Genomic DNA, 24,827 nt, shown 5'->3' with positions numbered 1-24,827 from the left:
ATTCAAGTACTGTGCAGAAGGCTCTGTACTGGTGCCTTGTTCAGACATATAGGAGGTAGCGAAGCCCTCAGGAAATGTATAGTTGAATGGAGAAAAAAGACATATAATAATGTATTAAGAGCTACCATTAGAGATATTAACAGAGTGCTGTGGAAGCCCAGGAGAGAAGAGACTAAACTGTAACTGAGAGATTTGGGAAAGGATTTGTTGAGTATGGGCCTTGAAGGATACACAGTGCTCTGGCTGGTGGTGACAGAGCCTGGGGTGGGAATAAAAGTGTGGGAAAAGGGCATTCCAAACAGAGGTCGGTAGGAACTTGATAGGAATACCAGGAGATGCCTAGAGGATTGAGTCAGTGTCGTAAGCCAGACTGAGCCATCTTTGGGAGCATCTGGGAGGTCATGCCAAGAAGTTTGGACTTCACTCAGCCGTAGGGAGCCATGGAAGATTTCTGAGTAACTGAATGATGTCTGGAGTTGTGCTTTAGGCTGGTCATTCTGACGCCTCTGTCAAGAATGAAGAGAAATGAGGATAGAATCAAGACTTTACAGGAATAGTTTATATAAAAGGTAAGGGAACCTCAACCAAGTCTGTGGCAGTGAAAGAGGAAGAAACACATACAAGAGACAGTCATTGAAGAGGTAGCATCAGAATGTGAAGAATGAAGAGTAGCAAAGAATCAGTGATGTGGCCATGCGTCTTTCTGAGTAAAGATATCCTGTGTTCCAGGAGGTAGAGGAAGTAAAGCTGTTCATGGAACAGAGACTTAAATTAGAAGCCAGCCTTCATGGTTTGCAGTGCGGGAAGCACTACTAGTGACAGACTCTTCTTTAGTCATATGTACATCAAGGTTAGAAAAGATGACTAGGAATATTGTGTCTGGCAAAGACAATAGCTGTACCACACGTTATAGTAATTGGGTTTGTGTATATCCGAAAGTGTTTGTGGACTGGATTGCACTGTGAGTACCATTGGCCATACATTAAAATTAATCTCAGGACTTCCCTGGTGGCGTAGCGGTTAAGAATCCGCCTGCCAATGCAGGGGACACAGGTTCGAGCCCTGGTCCGGGAAGATCCCACATGCCGCCAAGCAACTAAGCCCGTGAGCCACAACTACTGAGCCTGTGCTGTAGAGCCCACGAGCCACAACTGCTGAGCCTGCGAGCCACAACTGCTGAAGCCCACGCGTCTAGAGCCCGTGCTCCGCAGCAAGAGAAGCCACCGCAATGAGAAGCCCGCGCACTGCAATGAAGAGCAGCCCCCGCTCACCGCAACTAGAGAAAGCCTGCGCGCAGCAACGAAGACCCAATGCAGCCAAAAATAAATAAGTTAATTAAAAAAAATTAGTCTCACTTTTTAAATTACAATACATGCTATACACATATATACCTTTAGAATATATTCATATATACACAGATATATTACTTAATATAGATACAATAAGTATATCTTTGATATATATAAAATACATCATCTATATCTTTTTTTTTTTTTTGCGGTATGCGGGCCTCTCACTGTTGTGGCCTCTCCCGTTGCGGAGCACAGGCTCCGGACACGCAGGCTCAGCGGCCATGGCTCACGGGCCCAGCCGCTCCGCGGCATGTGGGATCTTCCCGGACCAGGGCACGAACCCGTGCCCCCTGCATCAGCAGGCAGACTCTCAACCACTGTGCCACCAGGGAAGCCCAAAGCTATTCAATCTTAGAAATACAATATTGAGTGAAAAAAATCAACCCCCTACTTAAAGTATGATACTCTTTTGATAAATTGCAAAGATAAGCAAAACTTTATAGATACATAGGGAAAGAGACAAGGTACTTTCAAATTCAGTATGTCTGTTCTTAAGGTAGAAGAAGCCTATAGGTCAGTGGTAAAGCCCAATCTAAATGCTGAAACAGATACTTGAAGGAGAATTTTCAGTAGGGAATGAGGTCTTAAGGATCCTTCTGGGATAGTCTTTTCAGGTCATATCCAAAACCCAACATTCAACTCTAAGAACCTAAATGTTTACACAAAACAATTTATTGAATGAAACTGTGTTCCATGACTCGATACTTCATTACCACAAATGCCATAACTTCATTACTTAGTAAAGATAAAATCTGGTGTACTATTACTTACCTGCAACACACTGATTATAGGACAGGATTATAGGACAGGAAAAAACCTGAACACCATGTTTTTTATAGATCTATACACATGTAATAAAAGTGTTATATAAAAATGAAGACAGCGATTTTAAAAAGGCTATTCAAGTGGCATTGTTGGGGGGATGGGGGCACAGGTAAACAGGAGGCCGTGGAAGTAAATATATCTTGGAAATTTTCTAAATTATTCTTTTAAAACAGTAAGCCAGCCGGAGCATTGAGAATGAGTGTTAGATAAAGGAAGCACCCTTCTTCCTACGAAAGGAACAACCCCGGTATTGGATGTGATGGATCTATGATGTTACAGGAGAAGAGAGGAAAGGCAGGGAATGTGGAGAGGGGGCGTCTATTAACAAGACATTGCTGAAATCGCTTTTGCTTGGTGAAAAGGAAGCTTCCTGAGTATTGTTTGTGGAGATATGTCTGTTGCTTCAATCTATTTCACGTAGGTTACTTATTTATAACTTTAAAGATAATTTAATATGTAAAACCTCCTCTGCTGAAATGTGGGTATTAACTTACAAGCATCATTTATTGCACTTATGGCTGATGGATTGTTATGAGTCAGAACTAATAAATTTGTAAGGATTCATAGAATATCAGTCGTGGAAAAAAAAAAAAAAAAAAGAAGTGTCTGTATGGTTGCCATGTAACTGCATCTGCCGGGAAGGCTGGATGACAGGAGAGGACTGCTGGGCCCCATGTCTTGCTGAGGAAGGGGGGTGATGGGCAGTAGGGAGAGCAGTAAAATGGATGATGAATACCTTCTAATTGAGTGGATATTGGCAGCAGTACATTGACCAGGACATTAAGTGTCTGGCAAAGCGGAGAGCTTTTGCTGAACACGGTTACACCCGCATGGAAGTGCCCGTTCTATAGTGAACCAGGCGATGCTAACGAAACCGGGCTTTGTTGAAACGAACCAGGCACAAGATTCAACAAGCAGAAAATTGCTGTAGGCCTCAGGGTTTATCTTCTCTCTGCAGATAAAGAATCTTGCACTCCATGTTATGTTCCAAAGTGGTGTTAGGGAAAAGAGGTTTAGAAAGACAACGGTGGCAGCCCACCAGATTTCCTCGCCACAGAGGAAAGCACGCGGTAAGAGTTGAGTTGGGTGTTTTCCCCAGCCCTTTGGAAGGTGAGGTCCCTTCTCTCCACATGCTCTTAAGTGAGGGGTAGGGAGAGCCACGTGGTTCATACTTGCCTTTGGATGGAGGTAGAAATAGGAGCCGAAGAGCCCCCGCTGACCTCCTCCCCACTCTTTCCGAGAGGATGATGGGCCAGGAGGAGGAAGGTGAGGGGCGTCTGCCTTCTGATTAAGGGAGGCTGAACACCCAGTCCACGGCTGGCTTTTTTACATGTTAATCTGTATGTTCAGTTGAGAGAGGAGGATTTCTACATGCTTTTTCACACAGCCTCCCATTTCCTTTCGTGGTTTTTCTCCATTTCTTCCCTTCCTTCTCCCTCCCCCGCTCAACACATTCACACGCACACACACACTCACAAACATGTTCACAACACACTCTCTCTCTCACTTTCTCTCTCTGGGTTTCCCCCTCCCTGCTTTGCTAGCTGCTGGTTTTTGAACAAAGCCCCAGGCTGACCTCAGGAAGTAGAAGGACTCTGGGTTAAGAGTTGCCTGTTACTGTAATTGTTTATTAGACCTGGAGTTTGATTGGCCAAATTGAATTAAATAAATATTTAGCAGGCAGAAGCTGTCCTGTCTGGGAACATCAAAGGACTGTGACAGACTCCACCAACGGCCCTGGCATCAGGCCCGACAGTACAGCAGCTACTGCTGGCTTTTACAGGCAGGACCCAGGCCTTTACCATCCCAGAGAAAGAGCCCTTTGTGGTTCTGTACAGATAATGATGTATTCTGTAATAACCTAAATGAGAAAAGAATTTGAAAAAGAATAGATACATGTATATGTATAACTGAATCACTTTGCTGTACACCTGGAGCTAACACAACATTGTTAATCAACTATACTCCAATATACAATAAAAATTTTCAAAAAATTCACATTTATAAGAAGGAAGGCTCTTCAGTGTAAAATGTATACTGTGTTGGATGTCTCTCCATCCTGCACCGCCGCCACAAACACACACCCCAGGGCCCCTTACTTTGCTCGTTTTAGGAAGATGTTTTGGCATGTGTTGGTTAATCTCTGGCGGCAAGCTACAGAATAAGGAACAGTGATAGATTCATTTTACCTCAGAAGATAAAGAGGCTCCTCTACGGAGGCTTATGGGCTGCGCCTGAGTGGAAAAAGCCAACAAGGAAATCTCTAGGGGCAAACCACGCCCTCAAGGGTCACGTGGTCTGTCATCTGTCCTGTCTGTATACGTATCTCTTTCTCTCATTTGTTTTCCTCCCTCCCTCCCTTCTTTCCTTCTTTCCTCTCTCAACCTCTCTATTTCCTCAAAGTAATTTCTTTGCAACCCCATCTTCCCACGTGGCTCACCCCAGCTCCTGGCCTCTCTCTGTGTTGCTATCCTTTTGGTTCCGCTAAACTGCACTGCTAACTGCATCTCTTTCTCTACATTCCCCGATATATCTCCCAGAGTCAGAAGCTGATGGAGCAAGTTCATCTTTCAAGCCAGACCGTGTCATACAGAGACAGCAGGCTTTCCTTGGATCAGGCGTTCCTCCTTGGTTCCATCAGCGATGACCAATGAAGCTACAAATTCTTGTAGGATTTGGTCGCTTCATTTAAAATGGAGATATGGGAGATCAACACTGCTGGTGAAAGTATTTGAAACTATCAATAGATTAGGTCTATGAGTATCACAGTATCTTTTCCAATGGTTTGTCTCTCATGCAAACCTACTTTTAGAGGGACTTTGGGTAACATTTTTCTAGAAATAAAGATTATTAGTTGACGATACTTACTTGGAATTTGTGGTGATTTTAGCTTTTTGGTTGACATTTCCTCGGCCTAGCAGAGACTTGTTTGGAAAAGTGTCTCGGCCCTCCATATCTGTGGTTCAGCGTCCGCAGATTCAATCAAAAGTGGATCCTGTAGTCCTGTAGTACTTATTGAAAAAAATCCACATATAAGTGGACCCCTGCGGTTCAGCAGTCCAAACCCATTGTTCAAGGGTCTACTGTATTTCCATAGCACTTACCTATTAGGTATTATAAGTAATCTAGAGGTGACTTAAAGCATACAGCAGGGACTTATCTGGTGACACAGTGGTTAAGAATCTGCCTGCCAATTCAGGGGATACAGGTTCGAGCCCTGGTCCGGGAGGATCCCACATGCTGTGGAGCAGCTAAGCCCGTGCACCACAACTACTGAAGCCCTCGCGCCCTAGAGCCCATGCTCTGCAACAAGAGAAGCCACCACAATGAGAAGCCTGCGCACCACAATGAAGAGTAGCCCCTGGTAACCGCAACTGGAGAAAGCCTGCACACAGCAACAAAGAACCAACGCAGCCAAAAATAAATAAATCAAATAAATAAATTAAAAAAAAGCATACAGGTGGATGTACGTAAGTTATATGCAAATACTACACCATTTTATTTAAGGGACTTGAGCATCTGTGGATTTTGGTATCCACAGGAGTTCTGGACAAATCCCCTGTGAATATCGAGGGATGACTGTAAAAATTAAGCAATGACAATTTAACTCTAGGGACAGAGGGTATATGGGAAATCTCTGTACCTCCCCCCTCAATTTTGCTCTGAACCTTAAACTGCTCTAAAAAAATAAAATTAAAAAAAAATTTTTTTTAATCAAACAAAAAAATTCAAGCATAAGAGAAAATTAGTGTCCTGATCGGAGAAATAAGAACAGAATGCCTTTTATTTACAAGCTACTTTTCTTAAGTTTGGTCAAAGGAAGGCAGTCAAAAAAGCACTATTCAAAGAATTAAGCAAATCAGGAAATTGTTTCTAAAGTACTTTTTTAAAGTTCTTTTCACTCTTCAGAAAGTGATTCCAGAAACAGGGATTACTGAAGGAGATGACATGGGAGGGTTGTTGACACTGTGAAGATGTTTAAGCAGGAGGAAGATAAAGGCCCCTGATGAAGAGAATGCCTTCCATTGACCTACAAAATAATTAGAGCAGGTGGGGACGTGCTCAGAACATCGCATTCAAAGTGATAATGTAATTAAATATCGCATAAAATAGCAAAACACGAAGTGGAAAACATTTTAATATGTCTCTGCAGTTCTAGGTGGTACAAGGTCCAAAGAAGAAACGGCAGATGAAACCCAGTCACGATCAAGCAGTGTCTTAGCCTGTTGGTGAATTTTAGTGCCAAGAACGACAGGCTTGCTCAGGGAAGAGGCACATGAAGGCAGAACAGCCGGGCTTCATGGCTCCTGGAACTTGGGGCATCTGGGTTAATGCTCTGCTGTCACCAGCTTGAGAGTCTTCATTTTTGAATCAAGGGGTCCTGCATTTTCATTTAGCACTGGGTCCTACAAGTGACAGAGTTGGTCTCACTGGAATTGGACGCTCCTTCACAGCATCTTGGGACACAAGAACCATAACCTAAGTGATTCCAGGATAACAGAGGAAGCATGGACTCATCTTCCAACTCTGTCACCTCACTTCTTCTTTAGAGATCTAAAAATGGGGCCGTAGTTGCCCTTCTGACTGCTCCGTTCACACAGCCTACAACTGGGCAAGCCTTGAAAATTCCTACAGCACTGACAAAGCCTTCAATTTCATAATTAGAAATAAAAAAAAATCATGGAATCAATTAGTAATATGATAACCTAAGCAATGAACATACTAATGTGTGGTTAATCAATGAACAGTGTAAAGGTCTAGTGTCCCATTACTCCCCATTTAAGCAGAAAAAGGGACTTAGAAGGACAGAGAAAAGGGAAAGTGACATGAAGGGGAGGAGGTTATGGTGGGGGGACGGGGACAGCGCACAATGACGTGTCTCCACTGCATTGCAATTTTTGCCTTTAACTCTTCCTTGCTGCTGTGTTTGAGTACTTGTAATTGACCCTCCAGTCCTGCCAGCCCTGCTTGCCTTAATTGATAACGATGTCTTTTAATATGGCAATTTCGTAAGGAGGGAGCTTAATCCCTGCGGGAATGGCTGTTGCGTATCTTCAAAATGGCGAGACTGGCCTCTCCTCCCTTGCGTCCTCAGTCCGTCTTTGTACTAGTGAAGGTCCAGCGCAGGGTCTTCCTCAACCCCTCTGTCAACTCAGGGTATGAATTCGGGTTCACAGACTCTGCCTGGAAATGTGTTCTGGTGGGACAACTCTTTTGGTCACAGAGCTTTTCATGGGACGGGACAACATGGACTTCTCTCCTTCAGTGTGACTCCTTTGATTCCACTTAAGAAGAATAGTAGGCCTCTGTCTTCCACCTGATTACAAGGATCTCCATTTCTACCGGAAGAATGTCTGTTGTAGAAACCATTCCAGCAGCTTTACTCTGTGAGAGCCGTTAGTGTAGGAGAGACACCTTGTCTAAGACAAGGCTTGAAGATCTTTCACCTCTACAGCCAGGGGAAGGAGGGGCAGGCGATAGTGGACAGTGGATGCTGGCCCATCCCCACGTGGTCACCTGGCTGGGGCCAGGCTGGGCATCCACGCCAGACTTCCCTACAGCCAATGGGTCTGCAGTTCCAAACTTCATCAGATCTAATAGCAGAAAAAGTACATGCTGTCTTCCTCCACTTCTGTCTTCTCTGTTGCCCTATAGCATGATTAAGTGTCTAGCATCTTGCAAAACAAATGAACAAATGTAGCTCTTTCCTTTCTTCCTTAAAAAGAACACAATCAACCGAGACTGTGGCATAACAACAGTTGACTTGTAGTTGCTTCTTGTGCCTGAAAGCCAAATATACTCCAGCAAACACAGCCTATGCCTGTATATTATGTACTAATAAGTGCTGTCATGGTTGTATAGATGCTAGTGTATTTGAGTTTCAGCTGTTCCCTGAGATAAACTATCACATCTGAATAGTGATACAACATTAATAGAGGAGCTGTGATGGTTTCATTCTAACTTCAGTGTTCTAGAACTCCCTGGTGACTAGAGTTATAATGGCTCTGTTTTACTAGCCTCCAAATCATGATGGATAAAATGTGGGCAATTTCTAGTCTAGAGAGTGCTAACTATCCAACTTCAAAGAAAATATCCCTTTGTGGTGATTAGCAATGCCAATGGCTAACCAGCATTATGGGCAAATGAAATTTCATTATCATCTAGAAATTTCATCTTGCTTTTTAATGCAGTTTTTTTACTGTACTGGATCTTTAGCATTGCTGCTAGAAAGGAGCAACACTGCTTGATATAACATTTGATTTTTCTCTCCTTTCCTGTCCACTCATAACAAAGCACCAAAATGATCACATGGGAAGTGATCTACCTCAACCCTGCATTTTGGGGGCCGTTGGACAGTTTCCCATTATCTTGCTTATGTTGTAGTCTCTAACTCGAATAGTTTTTTAATATACCTCCTTGAAATCCGGAAGTTACCTTTGACTCTTTCCTTACTCTCCTCATCTAATCTGTTGTCAGGTGTTGTTGATTGTGTCCTCACATACGTCGCCTCTTCTCCGTACCTGCCATTCTTGCTGCAGTTCAGACCATCCCTGGTCCCCTAACCTATATCAGTAGCCTCCAAACTGCTTTCTCTCCTGCATTGATCTTCTCTGGTCCACAGATTCCCCCCTCCCTTCTGAGTCCCACTATGTCACTCCTAGCTGGTCACTGCTTGCTCGCAAAGTCTCAGGAGCTCTCCATTGCCCGCGGACAGAGCCCAGATTCCACCATAGCCAGTTGTCGACGGTGCTCTGTGATCCAGCTCCAGCCGCCATGCTGCCTTCACTGGCCTGGTCCCCTGGTGACACGGCTGTTCTTTTTCTACGCCTTGCCTCCACAGCCTCCGTCCAGTGCTTTCGTTCAAGCTGTTTCCTCTTCCTGGAGTGCTTCCCCCTAATCTTTACAGATCCCACCCTGCCCATCCTTAAAGGTCCATAGCTTCTTCAGGAAGCCTTCCCTTATCCCTCTAGCAGGAATGCATTTCTCCTTCCTCTTCACGCCCATCACCATTTATTTGTTTCTCCTAACACTCCTTACTTTCTGTATTATTTTTATATATTTCCTAGTAGCCCATAAACTACCTGAAGGCAGGGTCTAAGAGTCATCCCTGTTCCATCCAGAGAGCTTTGTATGGGGCCTTAAACAAATACGGTACTTGTCAATGAATATTTGCTAAATCAATAACTCCATTTCCAGTCTAATCAACGAATGGCTTTGGAGTTGATTATTAAGTGAAACTATGTTTTAAGTTAAAAGAAAGTTATTATGGGCATCACACTGATGGAGAAAAAAGGTATCAATAAGGAGAGAGGAAGGCTAAAATGAACCCTATCGTGTTGGGTCAGGATCAGAGTAGTAGCATAAACTACTCTCTATGTACACAGAGAGATACAGAAATATACACATATGTATATAAATGGGTTAATATGCATACATATATTACCTAGCTCTATCTGCTGAGAAACAAGAAGCTCACTCAGCACCCATATCTTGTTTCTAAACACCATTCTCCAATAAAAGGAACCAAGCCTCCTTGCAGAAGCAGTTGTTTTTCAGGCCTCAGGCAGGGGAAATACAAAATGAACCTGGAACATCTTAACAGTGCCAGCAAATAAGGAAACACTCCCCTCAAAAGACAAGGGCTTGTCAAAAGAACACAGGAGTCGATGTAAATGTGTTCCTAGTGACCAAAGCTGGTACAGCTTGGGCAAAAAACTAAAGACAGTACTGAATTTTAACCCGTAGAATAAAATAAATATCCAGGAGTCCATACTGATTAAAAAACAAAAAACAAAAAACATGGGAGAAGTGACAGCTCTTCCTTAAGTAGAATTCCAGATAATAAATGTGGAAGGAAATTGGGAAACAGAATCACCCTTAGGCAAACACCACAGTAACGATTATTTCAGGCAGGAACCACAGATGGATGCTAAAATTAGTGGGTAACATTTGAGGAGAAACAGGATTCGTATAGTGTCAGCATATCCCCCTCAAGATACTTTGTTACTACACAGGGAAAGATAGTGAAACTTTACAGTGGAAAAACAAGCAGGCACTGTTCTAACCAAGTGATCAAGGCAAATACCACCAGTGATAAGCCATGATGACATCATAATGACCCCCTTGATACGATGCACTGAGAAGAACACAACGTCATTTTTGTAGTATGCTTGCTAAAAAGGCATAAGTTCATTCGAGTCATGACAATACATTAGGCAAACCCGAACTGGGGGACCTTCCACAGAATAACTGTTCAGTACTCTTCAAAAGTGTCAAGACCAAGAAAGACATGGGAAGATGGAGGAATTGTTACAAACTGGAAAAGACTAAGGAGAGATAACAACTGGATGCAATGTGGGATCATCTTGGATAGGATCCTGCAACGGCAAAAGGATATTAGTGTAAGAAATGGTGAAATTCTAATAAGGTCTGTAGTTTAATTAGCAATATGGTATGGATGTTAATTTCCTGTTCCTGATCATTCTGCTATGGTTAAGTAAGACATGAACATTGCAGGAGAGCAACGTAAAGGATACGAAGGGCTTTGTACTATTTTTGCAACTTTTCTGTAGGTCAAAAAATAGTTCAAAATTAAAAAAAAACTTTTTAAAGGAAGGCTATTAGTGATTAATACTGTAAACATTTCTTTAATCCAGAGAGGATCCAAACTACCTTTAAAGGAAGTTCAGCAGTCAAACATCCTTTGTATTCTTTCTAGTCATCATTCTTTTCCATGTCTTACATCTCTTGTTTCCACTTGTTTCTAGATATGTGGGTCTAACAGCCTGTGCACAAAAGCTCTTTCCTTCTGGTCAGAAACTACAGAACATATGCCATCCCTGTATGTGGATGTTTGGGTTTCCCAGCTGACCGGGGCTCTGTCTGAAATCTCTTCTGACAATGTGATGCAAACAGCAGCATTTTCTCCTTTGCCTGGACCTTCCCATCACCCTGGGAAGTTCTTTAGCAAGAGCAGAGGCTGCCGTCTTTGTTCCTGTGCTTTTCTCCATTCTCCTGTGTCTTCTTGCATCGGGACTTGGTGGAGTGCTCAAGATGGCGCCAGTCCTAAGATGACTGGACTGGTACAATATTCACCTCCTTTGCCCTCTGTGCCTTCTCCTTTTCCAGTGAACCAGTCGACATACTTTTTTTTCAAAACGTTTTATTTTGGAAATGTTCAAACATACAGAAAAATAGAGAGACTATAATAAACCCTTTGTGAACTTGTTCGTCACCAGACAGGTACCATTTCCAAGGGTCATCAATGGTCTGTATTCCGCATGCTGAGGATGAAGGTGACAGCACTGGCCCCAGTTCTTACACTTCATTCATACTTATTTTTATACTCATAGTTTAGGGACAATGCCTTGTTTCTTGGCCACTTTATCTTATCAGTAGGAGCAACTGCTCCAGTGAGGGTTCCCCGAAGTCCACTCTCCCACCCCTTTGCACAATGCAGATTGAGGTCATTTCTGTGGTGCCTAATGAAAGAGGGACCTCTTTAACCGTTTGCTTAGGGGCCCAAATTTAATTTATGCTTTTACTCTAATCTTAAAGACATGTTTTGCTCTAAAGTCTGATCCTTCTAACAGAAGCTGAAATCGTGTTTTGCTGATTGTGTGACTAAACCCTGAAGGAAAAAGGGTAATGAAAGGTCACCAAACCAGAGTTCTTCCAGTTGCTAATCTGGGTTTTTCCATCATCAGTAATTCAGGTTTAGGAATCCCAGGTTTTATTCCTAACAAAGCATTCCAGCAATTTTTGGTCATCGGAAAGTGATGATCTAAATGGATACTGAAATGAGATGAATAAGATGCTCATTTCCTGAGGGTAAGAGAGATTTTCACATCTGTATCCAAGTAGGATACCAAAGCGTGAAAGCCACACCTCTTTGAGAGAAGCAGTATTTGGGAGTGAAACCTGCCAGATGATGAAAGTATACTTTGTGATAACTGACTTCAGTGATTTTCATAGTCATCTAAAAATTTTACAATAGGGTATGATTTTTATTTCATGGTGGTGAGAAGGAATGCCATTTCTTGGTTCAGGATAACAGAATTCAAGATGCTTACATGGAGAGAAAATTGTATGTGTTACAAATTAGAAAAAAAAGTGAAAACATTTTGATGTAAATAACATAAAAGTAGAGATCTCAGAGATGGATCTTTATGTATTTTAAGTTAAAATAGCCTCTTTATGTGCACACAAAGAAGTAATCAAAAGAAGAGGAATATCTGTCCACCTGTGACTGTTGCGTCTACTTTGATCATCTCAAACTTGCTATTAACAGCATGTTCTCTTGTACCCTACTTCTCCATCTTTGCAGTAGAATTTCTTTCTGAGATTTTAGTATAATTCCGCTGCTATCTCTGGATGAGAGTGACATTATGGGAGCCCAGAGATTTTGTGAGTTTCTGTGTCTGGGGAGAGATAAAGAGAGTAAGTTGAAGTCGTCTGGGGTCGGTATCACGTTTTTTTGATTCCATGGTGATATTCAAACACTAAGAAGAAAAAATAAATTAAAATGTAATGTTTCTGCTGAGTGGGGATGGGAGAGAGTTCATGTCTTGTTGAGAAACAGATCTAGCATTCCTAGAGACATTAGATTCTGGAAATATAGCAAGGTGGTGTCTCAAGACAGGGTTATAAGCGAGTCTCCTAAATATATTGGTCTATCATCTTTTGCAGGGCTCTTCTTTCCTAATAAAGGGAGGTAGTAATCAACTACCATGCCAAAGTAACTAAGCAGCTGACCTATAACCAACAACAGGGTCAGTAACTTAGGACCCTATGAGTTTCAAAAAAATTACCTACGTTTTAATAAACTAGGGAAGCATCTAAATAGTTTTAGAAAGCTTTTCATCATAAATGTTTCAAATCTTTAAAAATTATTTTGGCACTCAAAAGATGTAGCCTCAGTGTGCGTGTGTGTATCTTAAATGAAATACTTCATTCCCCGAAGTGCAGGATAAGCAAGGCACTTACTATAATTTTCAGAAGGGTTTTACCATAGTGCACTCACCGGTATTTCCAGGCCTGAGACGATGAGGCAATTCCGTGAATGTTAAGTCAGGAAACCACGGAGAACACAAATGAACCAAATACACCATTCCTTGCTTATGTAAACAGTAGTACTTGACCTGACGTCAGCAGTTATGGACCCTGAAAGCTACTGTCCTCGTGAGTTGCCATGACTGTTCCCAGACAGGCGGAGGTACAGGAGTGCGTGCCTCCCTGCAGGCGGGGCCGTGCAGCCACGCTGCTGGCCCGGTGGGGCTTCACTGTCCGGTTCCCCACCACCTGGTGCCTGGGGTGTGGGAGCCGGAGTTTTTTCTACAGCAGGTGCAGCGAGTAACAAAAAGGCAAGTCAGGGGTGCAAGGCCAGGTCCTCTGTTGTTCTGGGGACTCAGTGTATGCTGGTCTGGAGGCTCCACAAACATGCTTGCAGACTGACTACTTTTCAGCGTGTTAATTACCTTTCTGGAACCCTATCGTGGGCAGAGCTCACACGGGCCGCAGACCGCCTTCGCACTCCAGCGCCATCCTCCTTGAAGGGAGAGCTTTTTCCTTACGCCCACTGGATCGGGGGGCTGCTGCAGTCTAACGCTGACAGCAGCTCTGCTCCATCTTGGCTGTATCCCTTGTGCCAGGAACCTCGGGGAAGAGACAGGGATTTGGCAAAACTCCTGGCAAATGGACGGCGCCCCAGTGAGCGCCGTGCGTAGCGTTTCTTAGCGTTGCCAGACATCCACCGCTGCCTTCTCCCGCTACCTCGGGAAACAAGGGCCATTGCGGGGCAGATTTTAAAGTGAAAAACAGAGAAAAGTAAAAGAAACCGAAGCCCAGAACTTAAAAATAGAGGGTTTCCCAAAACTTTTGCTTCTTGAGTGAGAAATAAATTTAAATCTTGTGTGTGATTCCCCTGATCTTTCCGACTTAGCTGAGGCAGAAAACCAATCCATTGCCTTATCGACTGGGATCGCTAGCCTGAGGTTAGGGACCCACCGTCGTCTCTGAAGCAGGCCTGCCTTCTCTCTGCTGCTATATTACCCCTCTATCATTTTTGCGCTCGTGCTCTCTATTGCCTTTGATATGGTAATGCTCTTGCACAAGAAAAGCCTTTTTTTTCCTTAATATGAGTGCTTAAGGAATTAAAGGTGAGTGAGAGGTGGAGGGTGTTAAGAAGGATAGCAGTTTCTCATTAAAAAATAAATAAGTATACCCCGTGGAATAGAAAAAGAAGAAAGGAAGATAAAGGGAACCCAAGTGGGAGGACAGGCAGGTGTCTCTCGGCGGAGGCAGGAGCCGGGGTTCCTAACAGGCTGGCTCACGGCCCTGTAACGTTGCGTACGTGCTCCTCCGGCCCCTCATTGATTTCCCTCTGCCCTCCAAAGACCTGGCTGCAGTTAAGCCTTGTGTCCTCCACGTGATGCTGAGCCGAATCAGATTTTCCTTTTAGTTGTTCGATCAAATTTTCCTTCCTAGAGCTTCGAAGGCACACTTGGGACCATCTAGTAATTGCCTCCCCGCACTGAACTGCTGATACCTTTATTGGATTGGCATAGGGTTTCAGAGGACTGTGTTTAACATGCAGTGAGCCGCAGCAATGCAAACAGCCCCAGTGTTTAAACAAGCATCCATTAGGCCAGGAAACAAGGCGGTGCCAGCCCATTTGGTGCTCTGTAGTACTGGCAGCTTGAGGTGCACAGGGCAGCCGGGCCGCTGGAGCGGGAGAGGGCAGGCGGGGAGGGGAGGCGGAGGAATTGCAGTGTCAGAAAAGGAGCAGATTCTCTGCGGAAGAGGAGGGTGCGGGGTCGGAGGGGGGAGGGAAATGTGGCTGGGGACATGTGCAAAGCTCATTAATACCTCATTATGTTAGAACTGCAATCTCCCCGCAGACAGGCGTTAACATTTGCGGTGCCAGAGGAAGAGCTGTGGGAAAGCAGCACTGACCGCCCCCCCCCTTTTTTTGCAAGTCCCAGCAAGCTCCACACACTTGCTTTGCACCGAGGGAGTGGTGGTGTTGAATTTGTGAGGGAAGGCTGCGAGCAAACCCCTAAGGAGCGATAGGGACCAATGCAGTACAGTGAACTGAGACGGAAAACTGTAGAGTTTGTAAATAACGAAGTGACCAGCTTTCCAAGGTGCCGGCAAGTGATGCAGAGGGAGGAGCGTTGACCGGAAGCCAGGAAAGGGAGACAGTGGGTCTGAAGCATGAGCCATCCTGGAGCCTGGGTGTGTGCAGTGGTAGATAGACATGCTCCAGGTTTAGACTCAGGCGACCCAGAGAGTGTGGCACTTGTCCCCTGAGTTTGCCCAGGGCTCCCCGGGATCAACCAAGCTAGCATAAGGCAGAGAGGAGACAAATGAGGACTAACGAGAAGAAAAGAGGGCAGGGGGATTCAGCCTGTGGGATGTGGGAGGCTGTATTCTCAGCTGCTGCCACCTGCCCTTATTAGTGTGGGTGGAGCAAAGGGAAGGTGATAAAGCAGATAGAAGGTTCTGTGTGTGCATGTGGGGGGCGGGGGGCGGTGCGGGAAGAGGAGGTTTTGCTTTCTTCAGATCCGACCTGGCTGGGCCCAAACCCTTCCAGGCTTCACCCCAGGGATTAAATCCCCGAGTGCCGTAGCTCTGTAGCTCTGGCCGGAGCTGGACCCAGCGCCTCACTCACTCACGCCCGGCAGTAACCCCAGGGGCTCCAGCACTGAGACAGCGTCCTCATGGGAGGAAAAGTTGGAGCCATGTTCTGTAGAAACTACAACTTTCCTGCAGACACTTAATCCTGCTCTGTTAAAGGATCAGGTGTTTCTCTCTGCCCTGAACCCTTATGTGTCCTCTATCCAGAAGCGAAAGGTGGGTGGTAGCCACTCTAGCAAAGAGTTACACAACAGAATGGACCAAAACACAATGGTGTGTGGATTTTATATCATGAAGGCCCCTTAAGGTAATTCATGTTCCAGCCCTTTGAGAATATCCCATTTCTGCCTTTTCGTTTTGTTTGTTTTGTTCTTATTTCTACCTTAGAATTTTCTTTCTGTGAACGTCCAGCATTCAGGTTCTGTTTCTAGCATAAGTGGACACGGACACACCCAGAGGTCCACAGGGACGTCGCCCATGGACATTCAGCCCACGTTCTGGAAGCAGTGGGCAGATGAAGGAGGACGTAGCTTTGATGGATGTCCTGTGAAGTGACAGGGCCGTCTTTCAAGTATGGTTTGTGAAGACCTTTATGGTCACACTTCGTTCTGACTGAACACAATATTCCATAAAAATATGGATTATCCATTAACTTACAGGAAGGCAAAAGAGTTAATTTCATCACTGAAAGCCATTTGTATTCCTTTTGGAAAAAAGAAAAAACAAAACTAGAGTCCCGTTGGCCAGTAGCTTGTTATGTACAACGGTGCCTGTAATGAACATCTAAAGATAAATGTATTTGATCATCACAACCAGGTTTACTTAGGTTAGAAATACAGTTATGGCTACAAATACTTCTGAGGAACATTAAACAAGGTTTTTTACAGTGTGGCCTCTATAGTCAAAATAGTCAAATCCAAGCTCTGTATATTAAAATCTACTATTCTTTCGACTCTGCAGCTTTGACAAATCAAGCAAGAGTCATAAGAACAGAGCTAGGAAATAGTTCAATTGCTATACTTTCATAGCCATATATAAGAAAAAATATGCCTTATGCTGTTTACATGTTGACTTTCCCAAGCTTGATTCCATTAAAAAACAAAGCAGGACAAAAAATGAAGAATTGTTACAAACAGTAGACTACTTCTAGACTTAACTTCTGTATGTAACCACGGCAGGTCCCTGTTGTGGGATGTATGACATCCCACAAGATCTTGCCTGTTTTAGACTCACAGACTTAGAGAATGAACTGATGGTTACCTTGTGGGGGGGAGGGGGGAGGGATAGACTGGGAGTTTGGGATTGACATGTACACACGGCTATATTTGAAATAAAATGCCTTTCCATGAAAAAAATAAATTTAAAAAAAGGTAGAATAAGTATTAAACACTTAAAAAAATTTGCCTGTTTTTCCTGGGCTGCTCTGTCCCTCAGTCCTTTTCAGTGGCCTGAGCAGGACCCTCACGGATTTGTGTTCTTCACCCTGTCATTTCCCAGCATCTGAGCTTTTCCATCTTCGATTCTTCTGCTTTCCTTTCTAGGAGAGAGAATGGAAGTTAAGTGTCATCCAAACTTTCTACCTAACCAAAAAATCATGACATCCAAATTGCCCATTTGAGGCGAGAAGGAGAGTCATGCAGCAGAATTACAGTTCAGAGTAAAATGGGACTTCCATTTCCATTAAAAAGAAAAAGTGAATTCCTAGCTCCTTTCAGGCTTCTGCCATGAATCAAAACTTAAAGTGAAATATCAGAAAATCAAGGATGAGATGGAACCTAAAGAGATGTTTCCTTCCCTTTTCATCCCCCTTCCTCAATGGAGACCATATCTACATCATCCCAGATGGCTGTTCTATTTTTAAAGATCTCCAGAAAGGGAGATCCTACCACCTCCTCAGCAACCCATTCCAGCATCTCCTGTTCCTCTCAGCCAGAACACTTGTTTTCTGAGAGCCCTCGGAGGAAGAAGAGACACGCTGTCCCAGGTTTAGGGACTTGGGCTAGTCCTCTCTAGGATTTTACCCCTCAGTGGACACTCCGAGGCATGGCTAATGTCTTTCTTCAGTAACAAAGGTTGTTTTTCTCTAATCTTTAGCTTTATATTAGTGAGCTTCTTGGGGGCCCATGGAAAATCCTCTAGAGGGCCTGCTGTTTACACAGCCCTGTCCTAGATAAGAGGACGACGGGTAGCAAGGAAGTGTATTCATTTCAGTCTAAGAGGAGAACAAGGTCACGCACAGCCGCAGAGCTGACCATCTGTACTGGACAGACTTGTTCATGCACTCACTCACTCGCTCATTCATTCTTTCATTCGGGAAATACCTACTGACCTCAACCATGGGCCAGTCCCTGTGCTAGACACTGGGCACCGACACATCAGTCAACAACGTGGACTAGGTCCTTATCACCAGTGAGCTACACTTGGATGGGGGAAGAATACCAAGTCAAAAGTAAGAAGCATAATGGTTATAAATTGTGATAAGGAGCGTGAGGGAAATAAAACAGCGATGTGCTCGAGCATGGGTGGGGTGAGGCTAACTGAGACAGCATGGCCAGGAAGTTGATACTTGCGCTGAAACCTGAAGGATGACCAGGAGGTAGGAGGGGCAGGTTCAAGGCAGAGGGGAAGCAGGTGCAGAGGCAGGAGGAGAGGCCCGGGTGGCCAGAGCACGGTGGAGGAGGGAGCCTGGCCTGACATGGGCTTGGAGACACCATGTCATCCAGCGATTCCAGGCCATGAGGGTGACTTTAAGAGAATGGGAATCTATAGAAGGACCTTAGGCAGCAAGACATGCTCTGATGAATGGTTTTAAGCGATTCCTCTGGTTGCTCGTGGAGAATAGATTGGAGAGACCGTAGGATGAGAAGCAATGTTAACTGGTTAGGTGGAGAGCACAAGAGGCCCGGGGAGAGGCGAGGGTGGGGTGAAGGCTGTTGGGGGCGGGGGAGACTCAGACAAGGAGGTAGATGGGCGGAGGGTGTGCTGAAAGCACAGACGCTGCATCCAGGCATAGGTTTGCTCCATTTTAAGGCAACAGAATCCATAGAAATCAAAAGTTTTAAAGAAGTAATTATCCCCTTTATGAAATGATTCACCACAAGGATCTATTACATGAAGTAAGGGAAGGAACGTGTGTATGTGTCTTTGACTATAACTTTTAATAAGAGATATAAAATCTTAATAGACAGATCATGGAATGCGAAGGAATCGTAGAGGTCATTTTCCCCTACCTCCACCCAATAAAGAATCCCTTTTACAAATCCCCAGTAGATGAACATGCAGCTTGGTATGAAAACTCAAGGGACAGGAAGCTCAATAGCCTCACAGGGAAGCCCTTTGTATTTTCAAAAGTTCCTCCTTATAGAGAGGCTGGAAAATTTCTCCCCATAATTTCCAACCCTTGATCTTAGTTCCATATTCTGGAGCTACATTAGATTAAATCTAATCCATTTCCTACATAGCAATGGTCAGCTATTTAAAGATGAGCTCTGGCATTCCTACTCCCCAGTTCTTCTCTTTCTCCAGCAAAACATACTTGGCTTCTTCATCTGTTTCTCACGTGATATGGTTTCTGGGGTCTTCTGTGCCCTGGTTATACCCTCTTGCTGCCTGATGAGAATGAAGACATAGAACCAAGCCCAGCCTTCCAGCTGCCATGAGTGTAGAACATACACAGTCCCCCAGATCTGGAGAATGTACATTCATTACTGTAACCTGGAATTACAAGAACACATGGCTTTGAACTCTGAGGAAATCAGGGCTGCTTATAAAACAGGTTCCACCCAACCTGATCTGTTCCTGCTAACCAGTAGGAGAGCTGTTGTTACACTTTTTTTTTTGCTTTGTAAGCGGTAGAGTTTTATACAAATATAAAGTTATGCACCTTTAAAGCTATCATGCCAATAAGATACATTCAATTAGACAAAACATCTTCAAAAATTTTTTAACAGTGTAAAAATACAATCACGAAATAATCAATCTGCCGATTAAAACAAAATTTACAGTACCTGCAACAGAATTTACAGATGCCTACAATAGTTTGCAGATTGTTACATATATTGTTTTAAGAAATACCATTAATACAAATACATGATTTACAATATCCCCATTATAGCAAGAAAAAAAATAGATTGGCAAAATAAAACGTCTTTTAGGCATTTACAATGCCAAGTATTGAAACGATTATTCTCACTATGACATAAGAATAATACTCTTTTAGTGGTAAAAGATAGACTTTATTAGGCCAAGGACCACTGAAGAGCTTCTGGAAGGTTCCAAAGTAAAATCTGGCTATCTTTCCCCCCAAATAAATAGAACAGCAGCAATGCCTACGTATCCCATGAACATAAACTATGAAAATTCCTTTTATATTAACTGGGCCTTAAGTACGTGACTCATTACAAATAAAAATAAACAAAATTTTAGAAACTAGTTAACACCAATAGCCCAAATTTGGTTTTTACCTGCCTGTAAATGCCTAGGATAAGAAGTTTCATCATGAAGTATATATTAAGTGTAAAATTAACAATTATTTCTAAGTCTATATATAAGCCAAAGTGCTCACTCTTACCATGGAAGCAAAACCTAAAATAATCTACAGAAATAGTATGTAAACACAGAGAGTTTTGAGATAGACTAGGAACATCCTTCTTGTTCTGTGGATCAAAATGCAAAGGTCTCCATTCCATATGGGCATGAACACAAACACTTGTGTTAATTTAACACACGGATCTTACACGACTATGTGCATACACATATGTACACCGTGAACCAAATGTTAACAATGTTTCTAGCTACACCACACCTTCAAGCCCCATATGCTAGAAAGTAAAAACTTAATATGAAAACTAGTTTTCCTTTTTTTTTTAAAGTAAACTTTAAAATGGAAAACCAAACCCAACACTCCTCTTTGCAATAGGTACTGAGTTCTAAAGGTTCAGAGTCCAGACCCCCTTCAGTTGTTCCCAATGGAAAGAGCACGCAGGCTCCCTCACTGTCTTCAGGAGGTCTGATCGTCTCCAGTGGTTTGTCTTCAAAACTGCTTTCCGAGGTACGATGTAGCCATGCTGGTTAAATTCTTCCTGCTGCCCACTTTGCACCTGATGTAGCCATACAGGTTGGCCCCTTGCAGCACCACACCCATGATAACCACTGCTAGTCACTTCACTCTGAAGGAGAAGAGGGCACTAAAGGCAAATATTACCCACAGCACCAGACAGGCGATGAGTCCTAACCAGGAGATTCTTGATTCAGCCTCTGAAACAGTTTTACTGTCTTGAGGAAAGGCCTTCCTGGACTCAGACACCCAATGGCTTTTTCCATCTCCATCAGTGTGATTCCACCAGTGCAGGCCAACCATTAGTCTACCTGTGACATTCTTGACTGCCCAGAAGTCACATGACAACAACAAGATAACTGTCACCATACAGGCAATAAAGCTGGTGCTGAACCATTCACAGGGAACATAGACTATAATTGCACTGACTCGAAAGAATAAATAGAGAAATGATGCCACTGGGTGACTGATTTTGGATTTTTCTGGTCTACTAGTTGTCTCCTCTTCTGCATCAAACAGTGAAACATCTTCAATGTCATCATTACTGTTCTGCTGCAACATGGCGGCCCGCGCCAGCCTGTTGTTACACTTTTGGAGGATCACGAACCACACTGAGAATCTGATGAAAGCTTTAGATCCTCTCTCCTGAAAAAAGGGGCATATAACCACAAAATTCTGCATACAATTCTTGGAGATTCTTAGAGATCCTAAAATCCATTTTTATGTAGACCTCAAGTTAAAAAATCAGCAGTATTGGGCTTCCCTGGTGGCGCAGTGGTTGAGAGTCCGCCTGCCGATGCGGGGGACGCCGGTTCGTGCCCCGGTCCGGGAAGATCCCACATGCCGCGGAGCGGCTGGGCCCGTGAGCCATGGCCGCTGAGCCTGCGCCTCTGGAGCCTGTGCTCCGTGGCGGGAGAGGCCACAGCAGTGAGAGGCCCGCGTACGGCAAAAAAAAAAAAAAAAAACCAGCAGTATTCATGTTGTGGAACCCTGGATCCATCATCGAAAACTGTATATTTGCATTATCTTTATACTCGATAACAGTATTGAACAGGGGGGTGAGGAACACCCACTTGGAAATCCCTACAGGTCACTACGGAACCATTAATGGAAGAGGAGAGTTACAGGAAGTCACGTGGCATTGTTGGATACGTTGCTTGTGTTACCTCATTTAGTGTATTACAGTCGTCTTCTGAACTACAGAATATTAGCCCTGTCTATGAGGAAAGTGAAATTGAAGTGAAGGATATTAGTAAAGAAACATAGAATTACAGAGATCCAGGTGAAGGCAGTGCCAGTATAGTGTGAGTTTTTACAGCTCCAGAGATGAACCATGGTGGATGAGCAAGTTTGGTTTCCTGGGAAATGCGTCCTTGTGTTGGTGCCTTTGTAGAGATGTCCCTGGAGGGTGGTCGTCAATGTGATTGGCCATTCCCGTGGCCTACATGGGCGGCATGCCATGCTCTTTAGGATCAGACTGGGGTTGGGTTAGTGGCCAGTATGTATCTCTACCTGAGCAACTCAGACAGCTGCAGAACTGTTCTGAGAACATCTGAAAGAACTGCAGCCCTTACAGGAAATCCCCTTTCAGATAGTACTTCCTTATGTGCCAGCCGCCCACTGCATAGAAAGAGCAGTTCTGAAGATGCCTCCCCTCCTTCCCTATTTCATTTGAGAGCCACACTCATTTCAGAATAGTTTGGAAATAAGAAACACATTCTATTCACAAGCGCAGAGGCATGTAACTAACGGAAAGCATAGGCTTTGGAATTCAAGTCTCAACTCCCTCACATGAGCTGTGTGACCCTGGGCGGTCTGTTTCATCTCCGGGAGCCCTAGTTTCCTCATTTGTGTAAATGATGTTTATTACCTTGCAGGGTCGATGTGGGAATTGAGAGAAAAGATTTGGGATTTGGCTGGCATAGAATGGATACACGATGAATGTTTGCTACTTGCTGGTGACTTGGAGGAGGGCTTAAATTGTTGGGGCCCGTCTGGGTAACAGTAGATTTGGTTCAGCAATACCATCAGGCTTACCCTGGTTTGGACCTGGATCCCTGAGCCATTCCAGAGGAATTCCTGTCCCTGTACCCACCCCTCATCACTGTCAAAATTTTGCTTAAGATAAAGAGGAAGTGTTCACCATAGACCCATCCTCCACGTGAGGTGTCATGTCACAGGGGCGTTTAGAGGACACCCCAATACTACTTAGTCCCCAGCCTCTCAAGGATACCGGATGTCGTGGTACCTTGGGTGTGCACACGCACACGTGCGCGCACGCACACACATACACATCTCTGAGATGAAGCAGTATGTGAATTTTCGCAGTTAGCAGACCTCCGTGGTAGTTCACGTGGACATTTCTGAGCACATCCTTGGTTCCACAGTAGTAAAAGCAGAACTAAATACTGGGTAGGGCTAGTACTGCTTATGGAAGTTCTCTGAGACGCTATCTAAAAGTCAAGTTTAAATATAGAGATGGGGCTAGCTAACCTCATCATTCTGTGAGTCATTAGATGTGAACTAGACTTGGTCATCTCCCTTTGCTAATAAGGAAACCGGCTTAATTAACTGAAGGAAATTAACTTGACTCATTTTGCAGCATGAATCTGTTTCCCAAGAGGGGCTGAATTCTTCCCTTCCTGTGAGCTGATGCTCATTCGGCAGTCCATTCAAGAGGCTGTGTCGGCGCGCTGTTGCTGCCAGCTGACAGATGTAGCATTTTCCTGATCAAGCTCCCAAGCCTTTCTCCTTGCCCCTTGAACAACCGAGCACAGAGTAATAACCTACTTAGAATGATTTTGCAACATGGGAGCCATTTGCTTGTCTTTGTACTGTGGGAGTCAAATGCCTATTCTCAGTAAATATAAGCCTCCCAATTGACTTAAGGTAATTGAATGATTTTAGATTTATTGTGTATATACTTTTCTCCATAGCCTCTGATTCTAAGCAGGCATAAAATCACATCAGGAAAACCTGAGTTTGGATATTTGAGTTGTTTAATCTGAGTTAAAACCAAAATATGTAGAAATTGGGTTATCAATTCCAAACTTGGATTACTTTGTGAAACCTCACGTTTCCAGTGGAGCTGAAGGTAATGTCTTTCTTCGGATGTGACTCTGGGGCAATTTTGCAAAGGACAAGGAGAGAAAGATGTTTTTCACTCTATTCCGGGTTGTTTCGTTTTCCTTTTTAACTGATTTTTACACAGTATATGATTTTCTTTCCCAATTTGTTTTGAATTCCTCTCGTCTAGCCCTAGGTGTCTGTTGTGGTTGGGCCTGGTACAGTTTGCTTAGGCGTTTTGCTGTGTTCTTTCCTCACCCTTCGTTTAAAGGAGGTCTAAACTCACAGAGTAGCTATATTTCTAGAGAGACCTGCCACCTTTACAGGCATTACTGTGGTCATTTTCTTTTTCTTTTTTCCCCTCTCTCCACAGTATGGTTCTTTGTGAATTAAAATCAAGGTTCCTGGAGCTAAAGGTAGGAAGAGGGCATGGGAAGCCTGGCCACGTTATAATGGGTAATAATCATGACTCTCTCCCTCTGCTGTCAGCTCTTCCAGACCGCTCACGTCCTATTCATCTTTGTATCCCCAGCTTCTCATGTGGCGCCTGGTGCATAAATGATGCTCAGTGAGTGTGTGTTGAAGGAACAACCTAATTTTTGCAAATCCCTTTACAGTTTATAAAGATACTCCACATAGCAACGGGGTGATTGTTTTCAACACTTCAAGAAAAAACCATTTCCTCCCTCATTTCATTAGGATTGTGAAATTGCTTTGGAATTTTGGAACAGTGATACTTTTACTGTGTGCATTTCACGACAAGCCAGAGTCTAATTGCTTTTTTTTTTTTTTCTTAATGTGAGGGGCTGTGGAAGGGAGCCAAGACAGGAGGGAGTTTGTTAACTGGATACATTTCTTGTCAAGAAATTTAAAACTTGAGATGTTTCTGG

At 43.8% G+C, this 24,827-nt stretch overlaps 2 protein-coding genes across 2 annotated transcripts in view; one reads left to right on the top strand and one right to left on the bottom strand.

Annotated features, from left to right (window-relative positions):
• MAML3 (mastermind like transcriptional coactivator 3) overlaps positions 1–24,827 on the top strand; it is a gene marked incomplete at both ends in the record, with an annotated part of 434,681 nt that overhangs the window by 201,142 nt on the left and 208,712 nt on the right. The gene's annotated exons all lie outside the window — the stretch shown is intronic.
• LOC309821866 (Golgi apparatus membrane protein TVP23 homolog B-like) lies at positions 20,848–21,432 on the bottom strand (the record flags this gene model as incomplete). Its single annotated transcript, XM_082653397.1, has 2 exons — positions 20,848–20,966; positions 21,087–21,432. The coding sequence occupies 2 exons, from the start codon at positions 21,430–21,432 to the stop codon at positions 20,848–20,850; spliced, it is 465 nt and encodes a 154-aa protein (XP_082509523.1).

The sequence above is a fragment of the Grampus griseus genome (genome assembly GCF_964374135.1).
Source record: "Grampus griseus genome assembly, chromosome: 4".
Taxonomy (NCBI): Eukaryota; Metazoa; Chordata; class Mammalia; order Artiodactyla; family Delphinidae; genus Grampus; species Grampus griseus.
This window is presented reverse-complemented; position numbering and strand designations above follow the sequence as displayed.